We start from the raw sequence: 18631 nt of genomic DNA, 5'->3' as shown, positions 1-18631 counted from the left end.
CACCATATATTGCATTCTTGAGGTGGTGGGTCGAAAACGTGACAAAGGAGAGAGTACACCTGTTGTTTCTGTTTTTGTGCATTATGGAGCTCACTAATGTAGGAGGACACCCATTGTTTGATGCTGATTGATTGCATTTATTTGTATTTGGAAGCTGTCTTCACTCATCAGGAATGAAAAGCAGCATGTTTATGAATAACTGGGTGTTGAGAATCACCCAGTTACCATTTCTGTGGCGGTGGGTTTCCTATTCATCTGGAAAGTATGAATATGGACACTGATGTATGTGGTTAGGTCTAAATAATTTATGCAGTTATCCCCAAACTCTGTTGTGAATTTTACACGTTATGTTTAGAATTTATTTAGCAACTTGAGGAATTTTTGAAGCTGTTTGGTAGTACCTGTCCATAAGCACAGCACATCATCAACACACCTAAACCATTGTCCAGCCTTGGAAGGGAGTGGATTGTTTTCCAGAAACTGTGTTTCGACATTTTTCATGAAGATTTCAGCATGGACCGAAGTAAGGGGTATCTCCTAGATAGACCATCCAACTATTTGTATATACCGCCACTGAAACGGGAATAATTTTCTGTTAGGCAAGTTTCTGTAGCTAACCTAATTAATCTATGACAAGTTAAAACGTGTGCAGGTCCTCCCTAGTGCCAGGCAGCTTTCTTCAGATGTTAGCAACTTCTTCACCAATACACCGGTTAAGGAGTGCCTAAAGATTCTCACAGATTTACTAGATAAATCAGGGGTTAACCCAGTTGTCGCAAATAATAAATATTGTAGAATGTAGCATCAGTGTCGTGTGTGTTTCATTAATAACATATAAAATATTCTAACAAGAACCGACGGAACAGTCAGTCAATGCAATTCAGAAAATAAGTTGGCAGTTTCTCTCTCTCCCTTTTTTGTATTCATAAAACAACTTTACTTGTGGTACGAAGTATTTCTTCCTTTCGAGTATCTAAATTTCACCATCGTCATAAAGAGACATTTACTAAATATATTACAGTTCAGATAGAGATAAACTGAACAGTAGTCCAGAAGTCGTCTGCAAGTGGAGGCTGGTGCTCGTCAGGTGATCGATATGTTGGCTTCAACATAATGACGTCATGTGCAGCCTGTATCATCAATGTTCTAAGAGAGAAAGCAAGCCAGTCCACACCAACTGGGCGTGACGTGGACCACACAACCTACATGCCCTGAAACCGAAACATCCAGGGCCTCTCTTCAGAGAATAATCCATTCTGCAACCTAAAGCGCAAAGATATTCATAAGAAATTACCGCCCAGGTCGCCTGTTCAGCCTCTGTGTGTAGACACGTAAAATAACAGTCCCTGTTCCTAGAACCTCACCACCGCTTAACCCTGGTCCTTGCGTGCAACCAACTTGACACAACAGCAGAATATTAGACGACTCAAATCTCAGTGGCACCAGGAGGTGCCATTTCCGTGATGCAGCCCCCCACGCTAGGGTATCCTGTGGAAGCCTCTCCGCCTCTGCAGAACCACTGCAACCGACATCCATTTACTGTATTGATTCGTCCCCACACTACGAACTCCGCTTCCCACCATTACCAAATTGACAATTCTCTGATGCCTCAGAATGTATTCCATATACTAATCCCTCCTTTTAGTCAATTGCTGAAAAGTGATGCCTTCGAATTTTTTATTTTGTTTTCAATATCCATTGAGGTATTATATGTCATGCGTATTACTCGACTGACGTTCCCGCTTCGTCGATGCAAGTTGCAGTCCTCTGCTGCTAGAGGCCTCTGAATTGTAGCGTGTGACATGGCGGTCTGTAACATAACTATGTCGGTGGATGAGAAATAGCTTAGAAAACTGAAAGCGCGAATTAAAAGGTTTAGTACACGCATGGAGCTCTTTCTTCTTCAGCATGACAATGCTAGATCACACATTGGCGCTGAGAGTTGAGCAACAATCTGTGCCTCGGGGTCACTGCCATCGCTCGTGCTCCGTACTCTCCTAAACTGACCCCATCCAACTTTCATCTGTTTTTAGAACTTAAACAACGCTTTCGAGGACTATACTTTGATAGTATTGAAGAGGCTTAAGCAGCTTGTGGCTCCGTCAACAAAGTCGCACATTGTACAGCGATGGTTTTTCTTCGGGAGAAATATGTTCATTGACAGGGTGACAATATTGAGCTATATATATTAGACATTAAGAATAAAGACGTAGACTGTTAATAAAGTTTCTCTCATTTAAAGGTAAATCTTGACGGGTTTTCGCATACAAAATTCAGAGACAGTACTTTTTCGCATGCCCTCGGTTTCCTTTTCTCCCGAGTCAGATTCAGTACCACCTCATTAGGTATGCAGTCTACCAATCTCCAGCATCTCCTTTAGCATAGTACAGGGTGATTCAAAAAGAATACCACAACTCTAAAAATGTGTATTTAATGAAAGAAACATAATATAACCTTCTGTTATACATCATTACAAAGAGTATTTAAAAAGGTTTTTTTTTCACTCAAAAACAAGTTCAGAGATGTTCAACATGGCCCCCTCCAGACACTCGAGCAATATCAACCCGATACTCCAACTCGTTCCGCACTCTCTGTAGCATATCAGGCGTAACAGTTTGGATAGCTGCTGTTATTTCTGGTTTCAAATCATCAATGGTGGCTGGGAGAGGTGGCCGAAACACCATATCCTTAACATACCCCCATAAGAAAAAATCGCAGGGGGTAAGATCAGGGCTTCTTGGAGGCCAGTGATGAAGTGCTCTGTCACGGGCTGCCTGGCGGCCGATCCATCGCCTCGGGTAGTTGACGTTCAGGTAGTTACGGACAGATAAGTGCCAATGTGGTGGCGCTGCATCCTGCTGAAATATGAATTGTTGTGCTTCTTGTTCGAGCTGAGGGAACAGCCAATTCTCTAATATCTCCAGATACTGTAGTCCAGTTTCTGTTGAGCGGTCGCCATCTTAGCATCAACTGACGCTGACGCCTAGTCAACAGCGCCTCAAGCGAACAAATGTACAACTAAATGAAACTTTATAGCTCCCTTAATTCGCCGACAGATAGTGCTTAGCTCTGCCTTTTGTCGTCGCAGAGTTTTAAATTCCTAAAGTTGTGGTATTCTTTTTGAATCACCCTGTATTTCAAAATCTTCTATCCTCTTCTGGTTTGAATTGCTTATTATCCACGTTTCACTTCTGTCAGTGGCTAAACTCAAGGTTAATATGTTCAGAAAATACCTATTAACATTTAAATTTATATTACATGTTAACAAATTTCTCTTTTTTCAGATTTGCTTTTCTTGCTGTTGCCGCGCTGCCTTCTCTCTTCGACCATCATCATTTATTTTGCTGCCCAAACAGCAAAAAGCATCTACACTTTCAACGTCACATTTCCTAATCGAATTGGAAGACCTTCCAGTACCCCATTGTTTTGCTTTCGTTGACATTTATCTTATAACCTCTTTTGAAAGCACACTCCTTCCACTCAACTGCCCTCCCAAGTCTCTTCCCCTGTCTGACAGGTCGAAAAACAATTGAGGCGCAAAAAATGAATAAGTTGGTGTCAATCTGACTGATAGCTTAAAGATTCATTGGCTGCCCTGCACCAAGTTTTGCCTAGTTAACAAAGAAAAAGCACTCCGTCTGCAGCCACAAGTGGCCCATCGGGACCATCTGATCGTCGTGCCATGCTCAGCTGACGATGCGGAGAGGAGGGGCGTGTGGTCAGCACACCGCTCTCCCGGTTGTTATGATGGTTTTCTTTGACCGGAGCCATTGTATTCACTCGAGTAGCTCCTTAATTGGCATCACGAGACAGAGTGCACCCCGAAAAATGGCAACAGCGCATGGTGGCCCAGATGGTCACCCATCCAAGTGCCAGCGCTTAACTTCGGTAATCTGACGGGAACCGGTGTATCCACTGCAGCAAGGCCATATTCTAGTCATTAAAGACTTGGCTTTATTTCCTAATTTTGTCACTAAGTGTGCAGTAATAAATGCAGTTAGCATAACAGGAACGTATTTCAAACCGAAATCGTTGTGCCTCTAGCCAGCAGGAAAATTTCTCGTGGTTATAATTTTCAGATGCTGAAGTACATTTATAGGCAGATTACGAATTACTAATATCTGAATAACTAAACAAACACTGTTTTTTGCCTTGTTCCACACTGTTACTATTAATGCTACTGCACAACCTAGGTTTCAGGTTATGAGCCCATTTTTAAGTATATGAGTTGAAAATGCGCTTATAACCCAACACGAAGGTCGTGCAGTAACATTAATAATGAAACTGTTTAATAAGGCAAAAAACAGTGTTTGTTTAGTTAATTAATGTTTCACCAAGAACCCACATTTGGTTCAGTTAAGATATTTTAATAAATAACTGGTGGAGTGACCGTCATGAAATTAGTCGCCTCAACGTCACACTCGCTTCCTGCTGTCCGCGGGCACCAACTGCCAGCCTCATAGCTTTGTTGCCACATGTACATTGTTGACAAAGCATTGAGCTGGGTTCACGCACGCAATGAAAGTGACGCCACAATTAGTGACGTGCTGCACTTACAACGAAATTGCATGTGCAAACCCCCAGTTTCCAGTGGCGCCGCTGAAGAGGCGCAACTTTTGTGATGCCACAAAAAAGTTCAGCTTAGTTGTACTTCTTTGCGCCACTTCACTTCCATCAGTGTTCCCCGGTAACAGTTATTTCGAACACGAGCACGCTGACGTAGTGGCGGATACTTATGGGGGGGGGTGGCGCGTGGGGCGCGCGTCCCCCCTTGCGGGGCCGCCAACATTGTCACCCGTTCTTCGGATTAAAAAGAGACTAATGGGAGAGATTCTTCAATACAAGCAAACGAGCATAAACGCCCTTACTGATCGTGATTCTGTTATGAAAGCGTTGTCTGTTTGTCCTAGATCGGACTATCTGCACATGCTGTACAAAATATTTGCTTGTGTACCTGCATCTGTTGCTACAGTAGAAAGAAGTTTTTCAATATTGCGACATACAAAGACACGGCTGATGTCGACAATGAAGGCTGATCGACTTAATGGCTTAGTTCTGTTGAACACTCACGTCGACATTGATTGTCCTTTTGACGATGTAATTAACTAATTTGCCAGGAAGAATAGACGCATAGAAATAATCTAAGGAAGAGAACCACAATTGTACCTATTTAACATCATAAGATGGCATTGTCCTGTATACGTGTATAATCAGTTTAAATAAAACTCTCTTAAACTCTGAACGTGACTTGATTATTTTTCTTATTACAGTAAAAGTAAACGTAGATCAAGATATCTTTAGCGCCCCCTCCTTGAGGTTTTTCTGTGTCCGCCACTGCTCTGACGTAACTATTGTGCAGTATTTATAAATTTATAAATTATAGAGCGCAGCAATCAGTCGTCCTTTTTTGTAGGTTTTATTTGGCAAATTCTGTATTAATTGCTCGCGCCCGCATACACACACAATATTTGCAAACTCATGCTGTAGGCCTATCCCACGATATTGAAAGATTTTCGGACGAGTAAATACATGTAATATGTAACCAAAAAAGTGAGTCATATAAACTTCATGATTTGTGACACCAAATGTAATATCACATTTTATTACAGAAGTAACTGTCAGACACTGTGTTGTGTGTGGGAACCAAAGACGTTACTCCTTGCAAAAGAAAAGCGAACATTATCATTGTATTATCTCTGATTTTATTATCTCTATTGTTGAATGTGATGTAAATGACTCCCATTTTGTTCTTGCTCTGCTAAAGACGAATGAAATTTATAATTCCGCATATTACCTATTACAAGAGTAAAACTTATATTTAAGGAAGTAAGAAACGAGTGTTCACCTCTGATACATAATTAGGTGAGACTCGAACTCAATATTACTGGTTCTAATTACAATAGAAAGTTTCAGCCACACTGAATCGCCGTGGAGTTGGAGAAACGCTGGCGAGATTCGCGTACGTACCTGGAAATAAACACCACTCTTTTCAATGGACTCAAGAGCACGCAACAAGAACTCTGCCACAGCTGTTTAGGAACATATACCACGCGGCAAAACACACAAAGCGAATTTAGTTTCAATGGACATTTCAAGACATAATTTGAAAACCGAGAATACGTGCTAGTCTTGTCTACTAAACCATAACATACACTCCTGGAAATTGAAATAAGAACACCGGGAATTCATTGTCCCAGGAAGGGGAAACTTTATTGACACATTCCTGGGGTCAGATACATCACATGATCACACTGACAGAACCACAGGCACATAGACACAGGCAACAGAGCATGCACAATGTCGGCACTAGTACAGTGTATATCCACCTTTCGCAGCAATGCAGGCTGCTATTCTCCCATGGAGACGATCGTAGAGATGCTGGATGTAGTCCTGTGGAACGGCTTGCCATGCCATTTCCACCTGGCGCCTCAGTTGGACCAGCGTTCGTGCTGGACGTGCAGACCGCGTGAGACGACGCTTCATCCAGTCCCAAACATGCTCAATGGGGGACAGATCCGGAGATCTTGCTGGCCAGGGTAGTTGACTTACACCTTCTAGAGCACGTTGGGTGGCACGGGATACATGCGGACGTGCATTGTCCTGTTGGAACAACAAGTTCCCTTGCCGGTCTAGGAATGGTAGAACGATGGGTTCGATGACGGTTTGGATGTACCGTGCACTATTCAGTGTCCCCTCGACGATCACCAGTGGTGTACGGCCAGTGTAGGAGATCGCTCCCCACACCATGATGCAGGGTGTTGGTCCTGTGTGCCTCGGTCGTATGCAGTCCTGATTGTGGCGCTCACCTGCACGGCGCCAAACACGCATACGACCATCATTGGCACCAAGGCAGAAGCGACTCTCATCGCTGAAGACGACACGTCTCCATTCGTCCCTCCATTCACGCCTGTCGCGACACCACTGGAGGCGGGCTGTACGATGTTGGGGCGTGAGCGGAAGACGGCCTAACGGTGTGCGGGACCGTAGCCCAGCTTCATGGAGACGGTTGCGAATGGTCCTCGCCGATACCCCAGGAGCAACAGTGTCCCTAATTTGCTGGGAAGTGGCGGTGCGGTCCCCTACGGCACTGCGTAGGATCCTACGGTCTTGGCGTGCATCCGTGCGTCGCTGCGGTCCGGTCCCAGGTCGACGGGCACGTGCACCTTCCGCCGACCACTGGCGACAACATCTATGTACTGTGGAGACCTCACGCCCCACGTGTTGAGCAATTCGGCGGTACGTCCACCCAGCCTCCCGCATGCCCACTATACGCCCTCGCTCAAAGTCCGTCAACTGCACATACGGTTCACGTCCACGCTGTCGCGGCATGCTACCAGTGTTAAAGACTGCGATGGAGCTCCGTATGCCACGGCAAACTGGCTGACACTGACGGCGGCGGTGCACAAATGCTGCGCAGCTAGCGCCATTCGACGGCCAACACCGCGGTTCCTGGTATGTCCGCTGTGCCATGCGTGTGATCATTGCTTGTACAGCCCTCTCGCAGTGTCCGGAGCAAGTATGGTGGGTCTGACACACCGGTGTCAATGTGTTCTTTTTTGCATTTCCAGGAGTGTATAATAAAAATAGCAATATACAAGCACTATATAAACTGTGGATTATACCTGGGAAATAGCCCTGGAGTGTGATGTGGCAGCTGGTAAACTAAAAATTAATTATTCGAAATACTTGGATCAACGACTACAATAAGAGTCTAAAATCTTGGAAGTGACGTCTTTGCAGATGATATTTATACATGCCAACTGCTGATTAGTTTGCCATAGCGCAAAGCATTTTAGAGTGTTATTTCTTTCGTAAATATGTTTGTGGCCCCTGATTCATCCCTGTGTGAAATCTGTTTGCAGGTCTAACATTTGGGTTTCATCTTTGTATGTAACTCTTGTCCAGCTGCAATGCCATAACCTGCACTGTAACTCTAATACCAGCCCATATGGTTTCAGATGAAAGCTGTGCAACTACGTAGAATTTGAGGTGTTCTATGTCAACATTAGCTCACGGAGTCTCTACAGAAAATCACAAGCTGTGGCGTCATATTAGTAACGCATGAGAACCAGATTTTAGATTAGCGCCAGCTGAATGATCAGTGTGATATCGTGTTTTTACGTATGGTTACAATCCGCCATGGAACGGTACACTGAGGTGTATTCGGCAGTGAGCAAAGTGCAGGAGCAAGAATTTCGAAAACAAGTAAAATATTCATATAGAACGTACTGAAGAGTTTTCTACTAATCTCGCCAACGGTGAAGAAGCCAGGAATAATAGAAATTTAGCGCAAGTTCGTAAAGTGACAACAAAACATTGCGGTGTTTCGAATCGACTGTATTCCGTAGAACAGTGCAGTAACATTGGCAGAATCTCTAGATGTGAACGCACCTTTTGATTATCCAAGAAAGGAATACAAATGAAAACAGGAATCTACACAATTTGACAATTTTGACAAAACGTTAGTGTATAGAACTGTACTTCGCTACTACGACATAGGAAAGTATCGAACAGCTAAAAAAAATACTGAGTGATCCCCATGAAAAAATTAATTATTCTGGCTCAGAAAATTCCGTTTTTGGTCTTTCTGATAACCTGGTTACGGGATGCAGAGAAATTTCATCAAAGACTCAATTTTGTGTAAAATGCACCTACTGCTTTCTGAGGACAGTAGTCTTGTGGTATACTGAGATAAAATTGAGTTTCACAAAATCACACTCAAGTATATATTTTGCCCTACTTCAAAGGAAATATTAACCAGAAAGTAGCTACAGTTACTTTCGTACAGTGTATACCGGCAATTTGGATGATGGGTGTAATGACGAAGGGTCAGTATGAGCCGAAAATAAATTTCGGAAGGTAGGGAATATATTCGGTCGAATTACGGCGACCTGTCGTGTTTAAAATCGCAGCGGAGGCACCCAAGTACCGCTGCCACACACGAAGCCTCTCATAAATGAAATTCATACGTGACGCAGTACTGTAATAATGTCTGAGATGTTACCAAAATTAATTTCGTAGTTTTATTAAAAAATTGCTCGCTGCAAGTTTCTACAGGGTCCAAGCGAACATAAATCATCAGCAATGACATTCTTTGTTACACAGGTGTAGTTGTTTCACACCTTTTAGGTATTTTATTTTGTATCTAGAATACTTTTGTGTTTTCACAATGAAATATGTATCTCATGTACCTACAATCTTTGAGAATGTTCATATATTATTTTTAGTCCAATTATGTCAGTGTACTGTTTTTGTCCATAGGTTGAAATAGAAAGTATTTTTCTTCCAGATTTCTTTTAACGTGAGTTCTTATTTATTTTTGTTTTTCGTATCAGCTAGGAAATTTTATTGTTGGAAAGTACTCGAATCATAGACTAAAAATGGAGATATCTAACCTTTTTTCGGAACTTTTACTAACATTTGAAATACTCAGTAAATGGCAATGCTGTAAAACCCTAAGATGGCATTGAAGTGCCTTCTTTCGTTATGGCCATTATAGTTAATGAAGGATTCTTTTTGTTGGGGGGGGGGGGGGGCAGAACTATATGCAAACCATATGGTGCAATAAAATCCGTCGACATGGAAGAATACCCATACTGAGCGGTTTTTAGGCTATCTACGCTTCTTATTGTGTGCTGGTGCCCAGTATAGGCCACAGAAAATATGATATGTGAACAGTTCAAATACTGCTAGAAACGCAACAGTGTTTCTACAGCTCACAGACAGATAGCTCACATGTAGTTCATTCCCTTATCTTAACTGACATCTGTGGCAATAGAAATGGCATATGGCCACAAAGTTAAAGTAAATGCCCCAAATCGTGAAAACAGCAGGCTTTGTAGCAGAAAGAAAGTGAGTGACAAGTTATTATAACTGTAAATTTCCAACTTTCTCCACTATTGGATTGAAATGAGCTGCTGGAAACACGTGTATGCCCTTTGTCAAATCGTAGACGCTTTCATGTGGCAATTTACTATCTCAAGATTACCTAATTAACATAAATGTTCACATTACTGGTTTCAGCAACCTATCGCCATCTTTTGGTATGATAATAATTATTCCATCAGCAGTTTGGTCATGTATAAGCACTCCGTCATCAGACCACAAGTGGTCTATCGGGACCATCCGACCGCCGCGTCATCCTCAGTTGAGGATGCGGATAGGAGGGGCGTGTGGTCAACACACCGCTCTCCCGGTCGTTATGATGGTTTTCTGTGACCGGAGCCGCTACTATTCGGTCAAGTAGCTCCCCAATTGGCATCACGAGGGTGAGTGCACCCCGAAAAGTGGCAACAGTGCATGGCGATCTGGATGGTCACCCATTAAAGTGCCGGCTACGCCCGATAGCGCTTAACTTCGGTGATCTTACGGGAATCGGTGTATCCACTGCGGCAAGGCCGTTGCTCTGTCATGTATAAGGGGCGATTAAAATGTTTCCTTTCAAAGGCTGTATAGTCCAGAATCTGTATGCCAATCAGGCAACATCGCCATGAGCATTCAGGCAGCCATCCCACCGATGCATGAGGTTGAAGATACCCGTTTGGTAAGACGCTGTGCCGTGGTACGTGAAAAAGCCCGCAACTGCCTGCGGCAAATCCCCGTCCAACAGGAATCGTCGGCTCTTTAAGGTCTTGTATAAGGGACCGAAGTCATGATAATAACGTAGGGAGAGATCAGTACTATAGGGTGGGTGCTCGAGTGTCCCCCACTTGAGGTGGCGTAACCCCTGCATTACGACATTTGCTGTATGGTGACGTACATTGTCACGAAGCAGTGGGACCCCTAGATACACCATTCCACGACATTGGTTTTCGACAGACATGCTGCCCCATACACGTTCTTCGTTCTGCGATGGATGTCTTCGGGTGTTTGTCCCTCAGCAGTCAACAAAACAATAACAGCATGTTGGTCCTGTATGGATGCTTTTGGTAATAGCGTCAACGTGGTTCACGTTTCCGCTTTATTGCATGTACATTTGGAAAGACACGAATACCATATTGATCGCTTCCCTACATGTCGGTGCTCATATAACTGCATCAGAGACGGTCTACGTTGCATATTCTTCTTCTTTTAGTGTTCAACCCTGAGGTTGGTTTGCAGCAGAGCGGCATTCCTATCTTCTGTCTGCCTTCCTCTTCATTTCCACATATGTGTTACATCCAACGTCATTCATGATCTGTTGCATGTATGATGTCCCTGGTCGCCCCCGCCGATTCCATCCCTCAATAGCTCCTTCTGCTATTGTTCCAATGATGTTGTTGTGTCGTAGGATGTGCACTACAAGTTTGTCTCTTCTTGTTTGGATGTGCCTCCACGGAGACCTGGTTTTCTCTACTCTTCTAAGCACCTCTTCATTTGTTACTTTGTCTCTCCAGCTGATCGTCAGCATCCTTCTACAGCACCACATCTCCAGGGCCTCTAGCCGTCTTCTCTCTTCTCTTCCAATTATCCAAGTTTCACATCCGTATAGGGCCACACTCCAAACGAAACCCTTCATGATACGTTTCCTTATTTTCAGACTGATGCTGGTGAGTAAGTTGCTTCTCCGATTAAATACAATTTTGGCCTTTTGTATTGTGCTCGTAATTTCTTTCCGGCTTCTACCATCCCTTGTGATTTTGCTTCCCAGGCAAGTAAATTCCTCTATCACTTCCAGCTCCTCTCTTCCAATTCTCATTCTCAGAGGTTCATATTCTGTTACTGTACTGCATACCATCACTTTAGTCTGGTTTCCTCTACTCTTCTAAGCACGTCTTCATTTGTTACTTTGTCTCTCCAGCTGGTCGTCAGCATCCTTCTACAGCACCACATCTCCAGGGCCTCTAGCCGTCTCCTCTCTTCTCTTCAAATTATCCAAGTTTCACATCCGTATAGGGCCACACTCCAAACGAAACCCTTCATGATACGTTTCCTTATTTTCAGACTGATGCTGGTGAGTAAGTTGCTTCTCCGATTAAATACAATTTTGGCCTTTTGTATTGTGCTCGTAATTTCTTTCCGGCTTCTACCATCCCTTGTGATTTTGCTTCCCAGGCAAGTAAATTCCTCTATCACTTCCAGCTCCTCTCTTCCAATTCTCATTCTCAGAGGTTCATATTCTGTTACTGTACTGCATACCATCACTTTAGTCTGGTTTCCTCTACTCTTCTAAGCACCTCTTCATTTGTTACTTTGTCTCTCCAGCTGATCGTCAGCATCCTTCTACAGCACCACATCTCCAGGGCCTCTAGCCGTCTCCTCTCTTCTCTTCAAATTATCCAAGTTTCACATCCGTATAGGGCCACACTCCAAACGAAACCCTTCATGATACGTTTCCTTATTTTCAGACTGATGCTGGTGAGTAAGTTGCTTCTCCGATTAAATACAATTTTGGCCTTTTGTATTGTGCTCGTAATTTCTTTCCGGCTTCTACCATCCCTTGTGATTTTGCTTCCCAGGCAAGTAAATTCCGCTATCACTTCCAGCTCCTCTCTTCCAATTCTCATTCTCAGAGGTTCATATTCTGTTACTGTACTGCATATCATCACTTTAGTCTTTTTCTTGTTTATTCTCATTCCATACTGATTGCATAGAATTTTTTCCATTGTTCTGAGGACTTCCTCTAGATCTTCTTTTGTCTCCGTGACTATAGCAATATCATCTGCATAACGTTGCATGTCTATCTCCTGCCCATTAATTTTGATCCCCACCTCAGTAATTTCTCGAACTTGGTCTATAGCTTCCTGGATGTAACCATTGAATATAAGAGGAGAGAGAGCACATCCTTGTCTTGCCCCTTTTGTAATATTTGCTTCTTGTTCTTGGTGACACTTCCTAATCACTGCCACCACATTCTTATAGAAACTGAGTATCACGCGGATGTCTTTGTACTTTATTCCACTTTTCCTCAGCACTCTGAACATCTCTTGCCAGGTAACGCTATCAAAAGCCTTTTCCACGTCTACAAAGGCAATACAAGTTGGTTTATTTTTCTGTAATTGCTTTTCGATAACGAGTCTCAGTGCCAGAATCGCCCCCCTTGTTCCCAATCCCCTTCTGAAACCAAACTGATCTTCACTCAGCATATCCTCCACCTTCTCTTCAATTCTCTTCAGAACTATTTTCATGAAAATTTTTGATGCATGTGATATTAGGCTTAGAGTTCGGTACTGTTCTTATTTTGTAGCTGCTGCCTTCTTTGGTATAGGAACAATGATACATTTCTGGAAGTCTGTCGGTATCTCTCCTGTGTTATAGATGGACGTAATAAGTTTAAGCAGCGTCATTTTCATGTCATGCTGTCACCAGCATTCGTTATTAGTTGCATATACGCCCTTGCATATACGCTGTAGCAAGGCCCCTTTTTGATCACGTCTCGTTATTTGTTATTCTTCAACATGAAAATAGTATAGAATGTGATCATAGTGTCACATTGTAAAAGAGACTGAACAGTCCAGCAATGTTAATATTCTTAATAACGAGGCGATCTTGTCATAGTAAATTATTTTATGAACTTTAACAACACGACATGCTTCCCTTTGTCAGTGTGTCAGGTCTTAAAAAGAAGGTAGATCATCATAAAGTCTTATATCTCAGTATTCCACTCGTTTCTTTGTCAAAGCTATATTCACTAGAACGAAGTGCACATTATTTTTTCTGTTAGTTTTGTGCTTACTCAGGGGTGGTAGCGGACTTGTACTACCACACACCATAACTCTCATTCAGATAAGTTACACAGTCAGCTGTCCGCCTGAAGGTACTAAGCTTATGCAGTGTAATCAGTGTGGTCAATCGCATCTGATAACTATTTGCTCATTGACTGCCGGCCGGGGTGGCCGAGCGGTTCTAGGCGCTACAGTCTGGAACCGCGTGACCGCTACGGTCGCAGGTTTGAATCCTGCCTCGGGGATGGATGTGTTGAGGTCCTTAGGTTAGTTAGCTTTAAGTAGTTCTACGTTCTAGGGGACTGATGACCTCAGAAGTTAAGTCCCATATGCTCAGAGCCATTTGAACCATTTTGAACCTCAGAAGTTAAGTCCCATAGTGCTCAGAGCCATTTGCACCCTTTACTCGTTGATTCCCGAACGTGCCTCGAGCTTGTGTATGAATTGTGACCGTCATTCTTTTGTTGCAGAACGGCTTCCCATTCAAAAAACGAAACCGTTTAGTAGGACTGCTAGCTGTCACCGATTTTTGCTGTGGGTGCACCCTCAGGACGGGCTCCATCATCACCGCTGTCTTGTTTCTGGTGAGTACGTTACAAATTAAACCATGGTGGGGATTGCCGGCCGGTGTGGCCGAGCGGTTCTAGGCGCTTCAGTCTGGAACCGCGCGACCGCTACGGTCGCAGGTTCGAATCCTGCCTCCGGCATGGATGTGTGTGATGTCCTTAGGTTAGTTAGGTTTAAGTAGTTCTAAGTTCTAGGGGACTGATGACCTCAGATGTTAAGTCCCGTATTGCTCAGAGCCATTTGAACCATGATAGGGATTGAAGTATTGCAACTTCCTTGCATTTAGAACTTCCTTCATATGGTGTACTTCACCTGTGATCTCATCTCCAATTTCATCTGATAATCTTTTTTTTTTGTTTTGTTTTTTAAGCCATCAGGCTTTCACTTGTTCGATGATGTTACATCTTTTCCTACCTTCCGCTAACCCTTCCGTTCACACGTAATTACTGCACCCAGCACACTATATAATGTACTTTCTATATTCTACCATTTTATGGTCTCATCTGAATACAGAGTCCTTCCATATTGCTCCTTTCAGTGCCAGATGAGGTACTACTGTGTGCTGTAGCAGATACGAGGTGCTATCCAAAATTTTCGGGACTGGTGCCGCCATCTGTTGAAACACTGCCAAGGGAAGTTCGTTTGGAATTTCCTAAGTATTTGAGTGAAGCAATGGATATTGCACTATGGTTAGAGGAAACTGAATGATTGACTAGGTCACGTAAACGTCACACAGTCTTTAGTATGGACGTAAATTGTTTTGCTGTGGGCGAAAGCGTCACGTACAAAGAGATTTCAGGCAGCAGCGTTGGTGGTATTGTAGGAAATTTGGTCACTCGGATCGGCAATGTCATAACAGGAATCGACTACAACAGAAGTTTCAGTCGCAGGCTAGATCTTACGGGCAGCAATTAAACGACGTAGAGCCTTTGATGGATAATATAGGATTAGATCCAAGGGGTGGGGTGCCCAGTGTGCCACGCTCACAGTAAGAGTTAGTGCACGTAAGAAAGCAGTGGCCACTTTTTTCTGCCGGCTATCTGGGGGATAAACTATGAAAAATGTGTTGGATTCTGGTTCTCAGGTATCAGTTGCAAGTTAGCGAGTATTTGAGGCAAACAGGTTAAGTGCAGCACACTGGACGTTAAGTGAGGGAACGGTTACATGTTAACCATTATTGACCATTTCTCTCGGTACGTTTCCATGATAGCTTTACCGGACCAGCAAGCCAGTCACTAATCAGCCAGAGGATCCTTCGGCTTGGGACATCTGAAACCATAATCACGAATCAGGGTGCTAAATTTACGTCGGAATTAATGTAGCAGCTATGCAGGCTGTTGCACGTTAAAATATTATGGACGAGCGTACTGCATCCTCAAGCTACTGGTCGCACAGAACGAGTCCACAGAACAATCGCGAAAATGTTGAGTTTTACATAAATTCCCAGCATAAAAATTGGAATGATCTGTTGGCCTGCGTCGTCTGTGCATACAACTCGGAATTTCACCAGAGCACAGTGTTACCCCTATTTGAAGTAATTTTTGGGCGCAAGATGCCATCAGCCTTTGAGTTTTGCAAAGCCCGCCGCAAGGAGACATCTCATCAGTATGGATTTCGCTAGGAGAGTGAAACTTATTTTGGAGACAAATACGAAAAATGAATACGAAGGCCTTAGAGAAACAGGAAAAGGCACATGATGCGAAAGCAGTGTTATCTAAGTACCGTGTGGGTCAGTGGATTATGTTAAACAAATCCGTATGTGCCAAAGGGGAAAACGAAGAAGTTCGTGTCATGGTATAATGGCACTTACTAGGTAATATAGAGATGACGTCGTTGTTAATCGTTAACTTGCAGCTACCCATCCACCCTTTGATGGTCCACGTAAGCCAAATTCGGCCGTTTAAGAGGGATACAAACAATCTGCTTCGTGTGACCCCAGTATCCGTAGAAGGGGAGGGGGGAGAGGAACGGCGAATAGGGAGGAGAAAAAGGAGCAACCAAAGTGAAGAAAGCAGGATAATACGGCAAATCATCAGTATATGCTAAGACCTAGAGCAGGGATGCGGGACTCACATTAGGATTTTCGCTTCGCTTACGAGCTACAATAATGAGAACCACAGCTGTAAGTATGGTCAAGTTCTTAATCTATATACCTGACCTGCCTTCCTCTGTTTTGCCCCCCCCCCCCCAAACGCCTTTCATTTCTTAATGATACCATTGATGGGGACCTGCTCACTTCTCTGGACCGTATGACTGCCACCAACATGGAACATCTCTTAGAGCATGTGAAAAGCTACACAACTCAGCAGCAGCACCAACTGGTAGTCATTGGTTCATCAACATCACCCGCTTGCCTATTCTTGTGGTGATCGGAGTAATGTATTTATTGTTCAAGACAAGAGTTGCCCCAATTCCACCCCTACCAATCTTCAGCTTACGGGTTTCAACCAAGCAGATGGCATGCCCGTGACAAGGCATGAACAGTCATGGAGGCAAAGACTGAGTGTGCTCAAAGGTCTGTAAGGAACAGTTGTGTATAAGAGGGAGAACTGTAGTGTAATTGGACGGCCGCGGTGGTCTAGCGGTTCTGGCGCTGCAGTCCGGAACCGCGGGACTGCTACGGTCGCAGGTTCGAATCCTGCCTCGGGCATGGGTGTGTGTGATGTCCTTAGGTTAGTTAGGTTTAAGTAGTTCTAAGTTCTAGGGGACTTATGACCTAAGATGTTGAGTCCCATAGTGCTCAGAGCCATTTTTTTGTAGTGTAATTAGTAGTGACAAGCCACAGTCTCAAAGTAAGTGTACTCTGTAAATACCGTACAAGTCCAGTATTCGTATATGGTTCAAAACCATGTCAATAGAGTCGGTTGTAAATAGATGTAGAGGCAGAATGCGGGGATGCATTCTTTCCATGGAAGGAGGAGTGTGGGAGTGTACAGGGTCGAAAGATGAGACTGATTAAGATCGTTAAAGGTATTAGTTTTGCAGGAATTAAGTCAGTTAAAATGTGAAGAATATTGGGAGTCAGAAGTGTGATATATTCAGTTGCGCACTTCTGTACTACAGTACCGTGCCATAATTAGGTCGTTGGAGTGCCGAGTTCAGCAACACGAAGGAGAAATCTGTGGCAACGGCCAGCTCGCTGCACAGCAGATGTGACAAGAAGTAGCTCGCCACAAGCCAGGGTGTCGACATGGAAAGGGATAATCAGGTCAGTTGCGCCTGCCGAGCAAAGCTGACCTACTGGGGAAGAAGAACAGCAGACGTCAGTCGTACAGGGTGGCGCACGAAATGTGTTACCATTTTGTTTTTGAATATAAACTTTATTGTCAATACAGTCTGAAAGGAACGTATACTACAATGAAGAGCCGTCCATGGAGATTTGTTCTAACTCAGCACATGCTCAATATGTCCACCATTTCGTTTCCTAACTTCCTTCAAACGAACACTGACGTTAGTGATTACCCTACGGCACATGTCTTCCGTAATTTCACTGCAAGCTTGAGGAATAAGTCTTCTGAGCTCCGTTAAATCACGTGGACGTTTCGGGAAAATTTTTTCCTTTATGTACCCCCAAAGAAAAAAGTCACATGGATTGAGGTCTAGATTATTGGGGCACCAATTTTGTCCGTCATTGAAGCGACCTGGAAGCCTGAGTGAAATGATCCGCATGTCGAAATGCTCGTGTAAAAACTCCAACACAGTGTTTGCAGCGTGTGGCCTTGCTCCATCTTGCAAGAACCACTGTGTGTTGAAGGGCAAGGCAGTAGCAAGAAGCTGTGGAATGAAGCTATTGCGAAGCATGCTCAAATAACGCTCGCTGTTCACAGTTTCTTCAAAGAAAAAGGGTCCAATAAGTCCGTGACTGGAAATTGCTGCCCACGCTGTAATCCTCGGAGCATAATGTTGTCGTTCGTGAAGCACTTGTGGGTTTTCAGTGACCCAAAAGCGTACATTTTGTTTGTTAACCACACTGTCTAAATGAAAATGCGCCTCGTCTGAAAACCAAACGTTGTTGAGAGTTTCTTCCCTATCCTCCGCCCACTGAGCAAACAGTAGTCTCTGCTGAAGCTTCCTGGCAGATTAAAACTGTGTGCCGGACCGAGACTCGAACTCGGGACCTTTGCCTATCGCGGGCAAGTGCTCTACCAACTGAGCTGTCCCAAGCACGACTCACGCCCCATCCTCACAGCTTTACTTCTGCCAGTACCTCGTCTCCTACCTTCGCAGGAGAGCTTCTGTAAAGTTTGGAAGGTAGGAGACGAGGTACTGGCAGAAGTAAAGCTGTCAGGACGGGGCGTGAGTCGTGCTTGGGTAGCTCAGTTGGTAGAGCACTTGCCCGCGAAAGGTAAAGGTCCCGAGTTCGAGTCTCTGTCCGGCACACAGTTTAATCTGCCAGGAAGTTTCATATCAGCGCACACTCT

The 18631-nt window shown here is 43.9% G+C and overlaps 1 protein-coding gene across 1 annotated transcript in view; it reads left to right on the top strand.

The window, feature by feature from the left end:
• Window positions 1-18631, top strand: part of LOC126106682 (uncharacterized) — a 379708-nt gene that overhangs the window by 305899 nt on the left and 55178 nt on the right. Inside the window, exon 8 of the mRNA XM_049913049.1 lies at window positions 14114-14227. Coding sequence (XP_049769006.1) covers window positions 14114-14227 — 114 coding nt within the window. The remainder of the gene's footprint in view (window positions 1-14113; window positions 14228-18631) is intronic.

The sequence above is a fragment of the Schistocerca cancellata genome, chromosome 10, assembly GCF_023864275.1.
Source record: "Schistocerca cancellata isolate TAMUIC-IGC-003103 chromosome 10, iqSchCanc2.1, whole genome shotgun sequence".
Taxonomy (NCBI): domain Eukaryota; kingdom Metazoa; phylum Arthropoda; class Insecta; order Orthoptera; family Acrididae; genus Schistocerca; species Schistocerca cancellata.
This window is presented reverse-complemented; position numbering and strand designations above follow the sequence as displayed.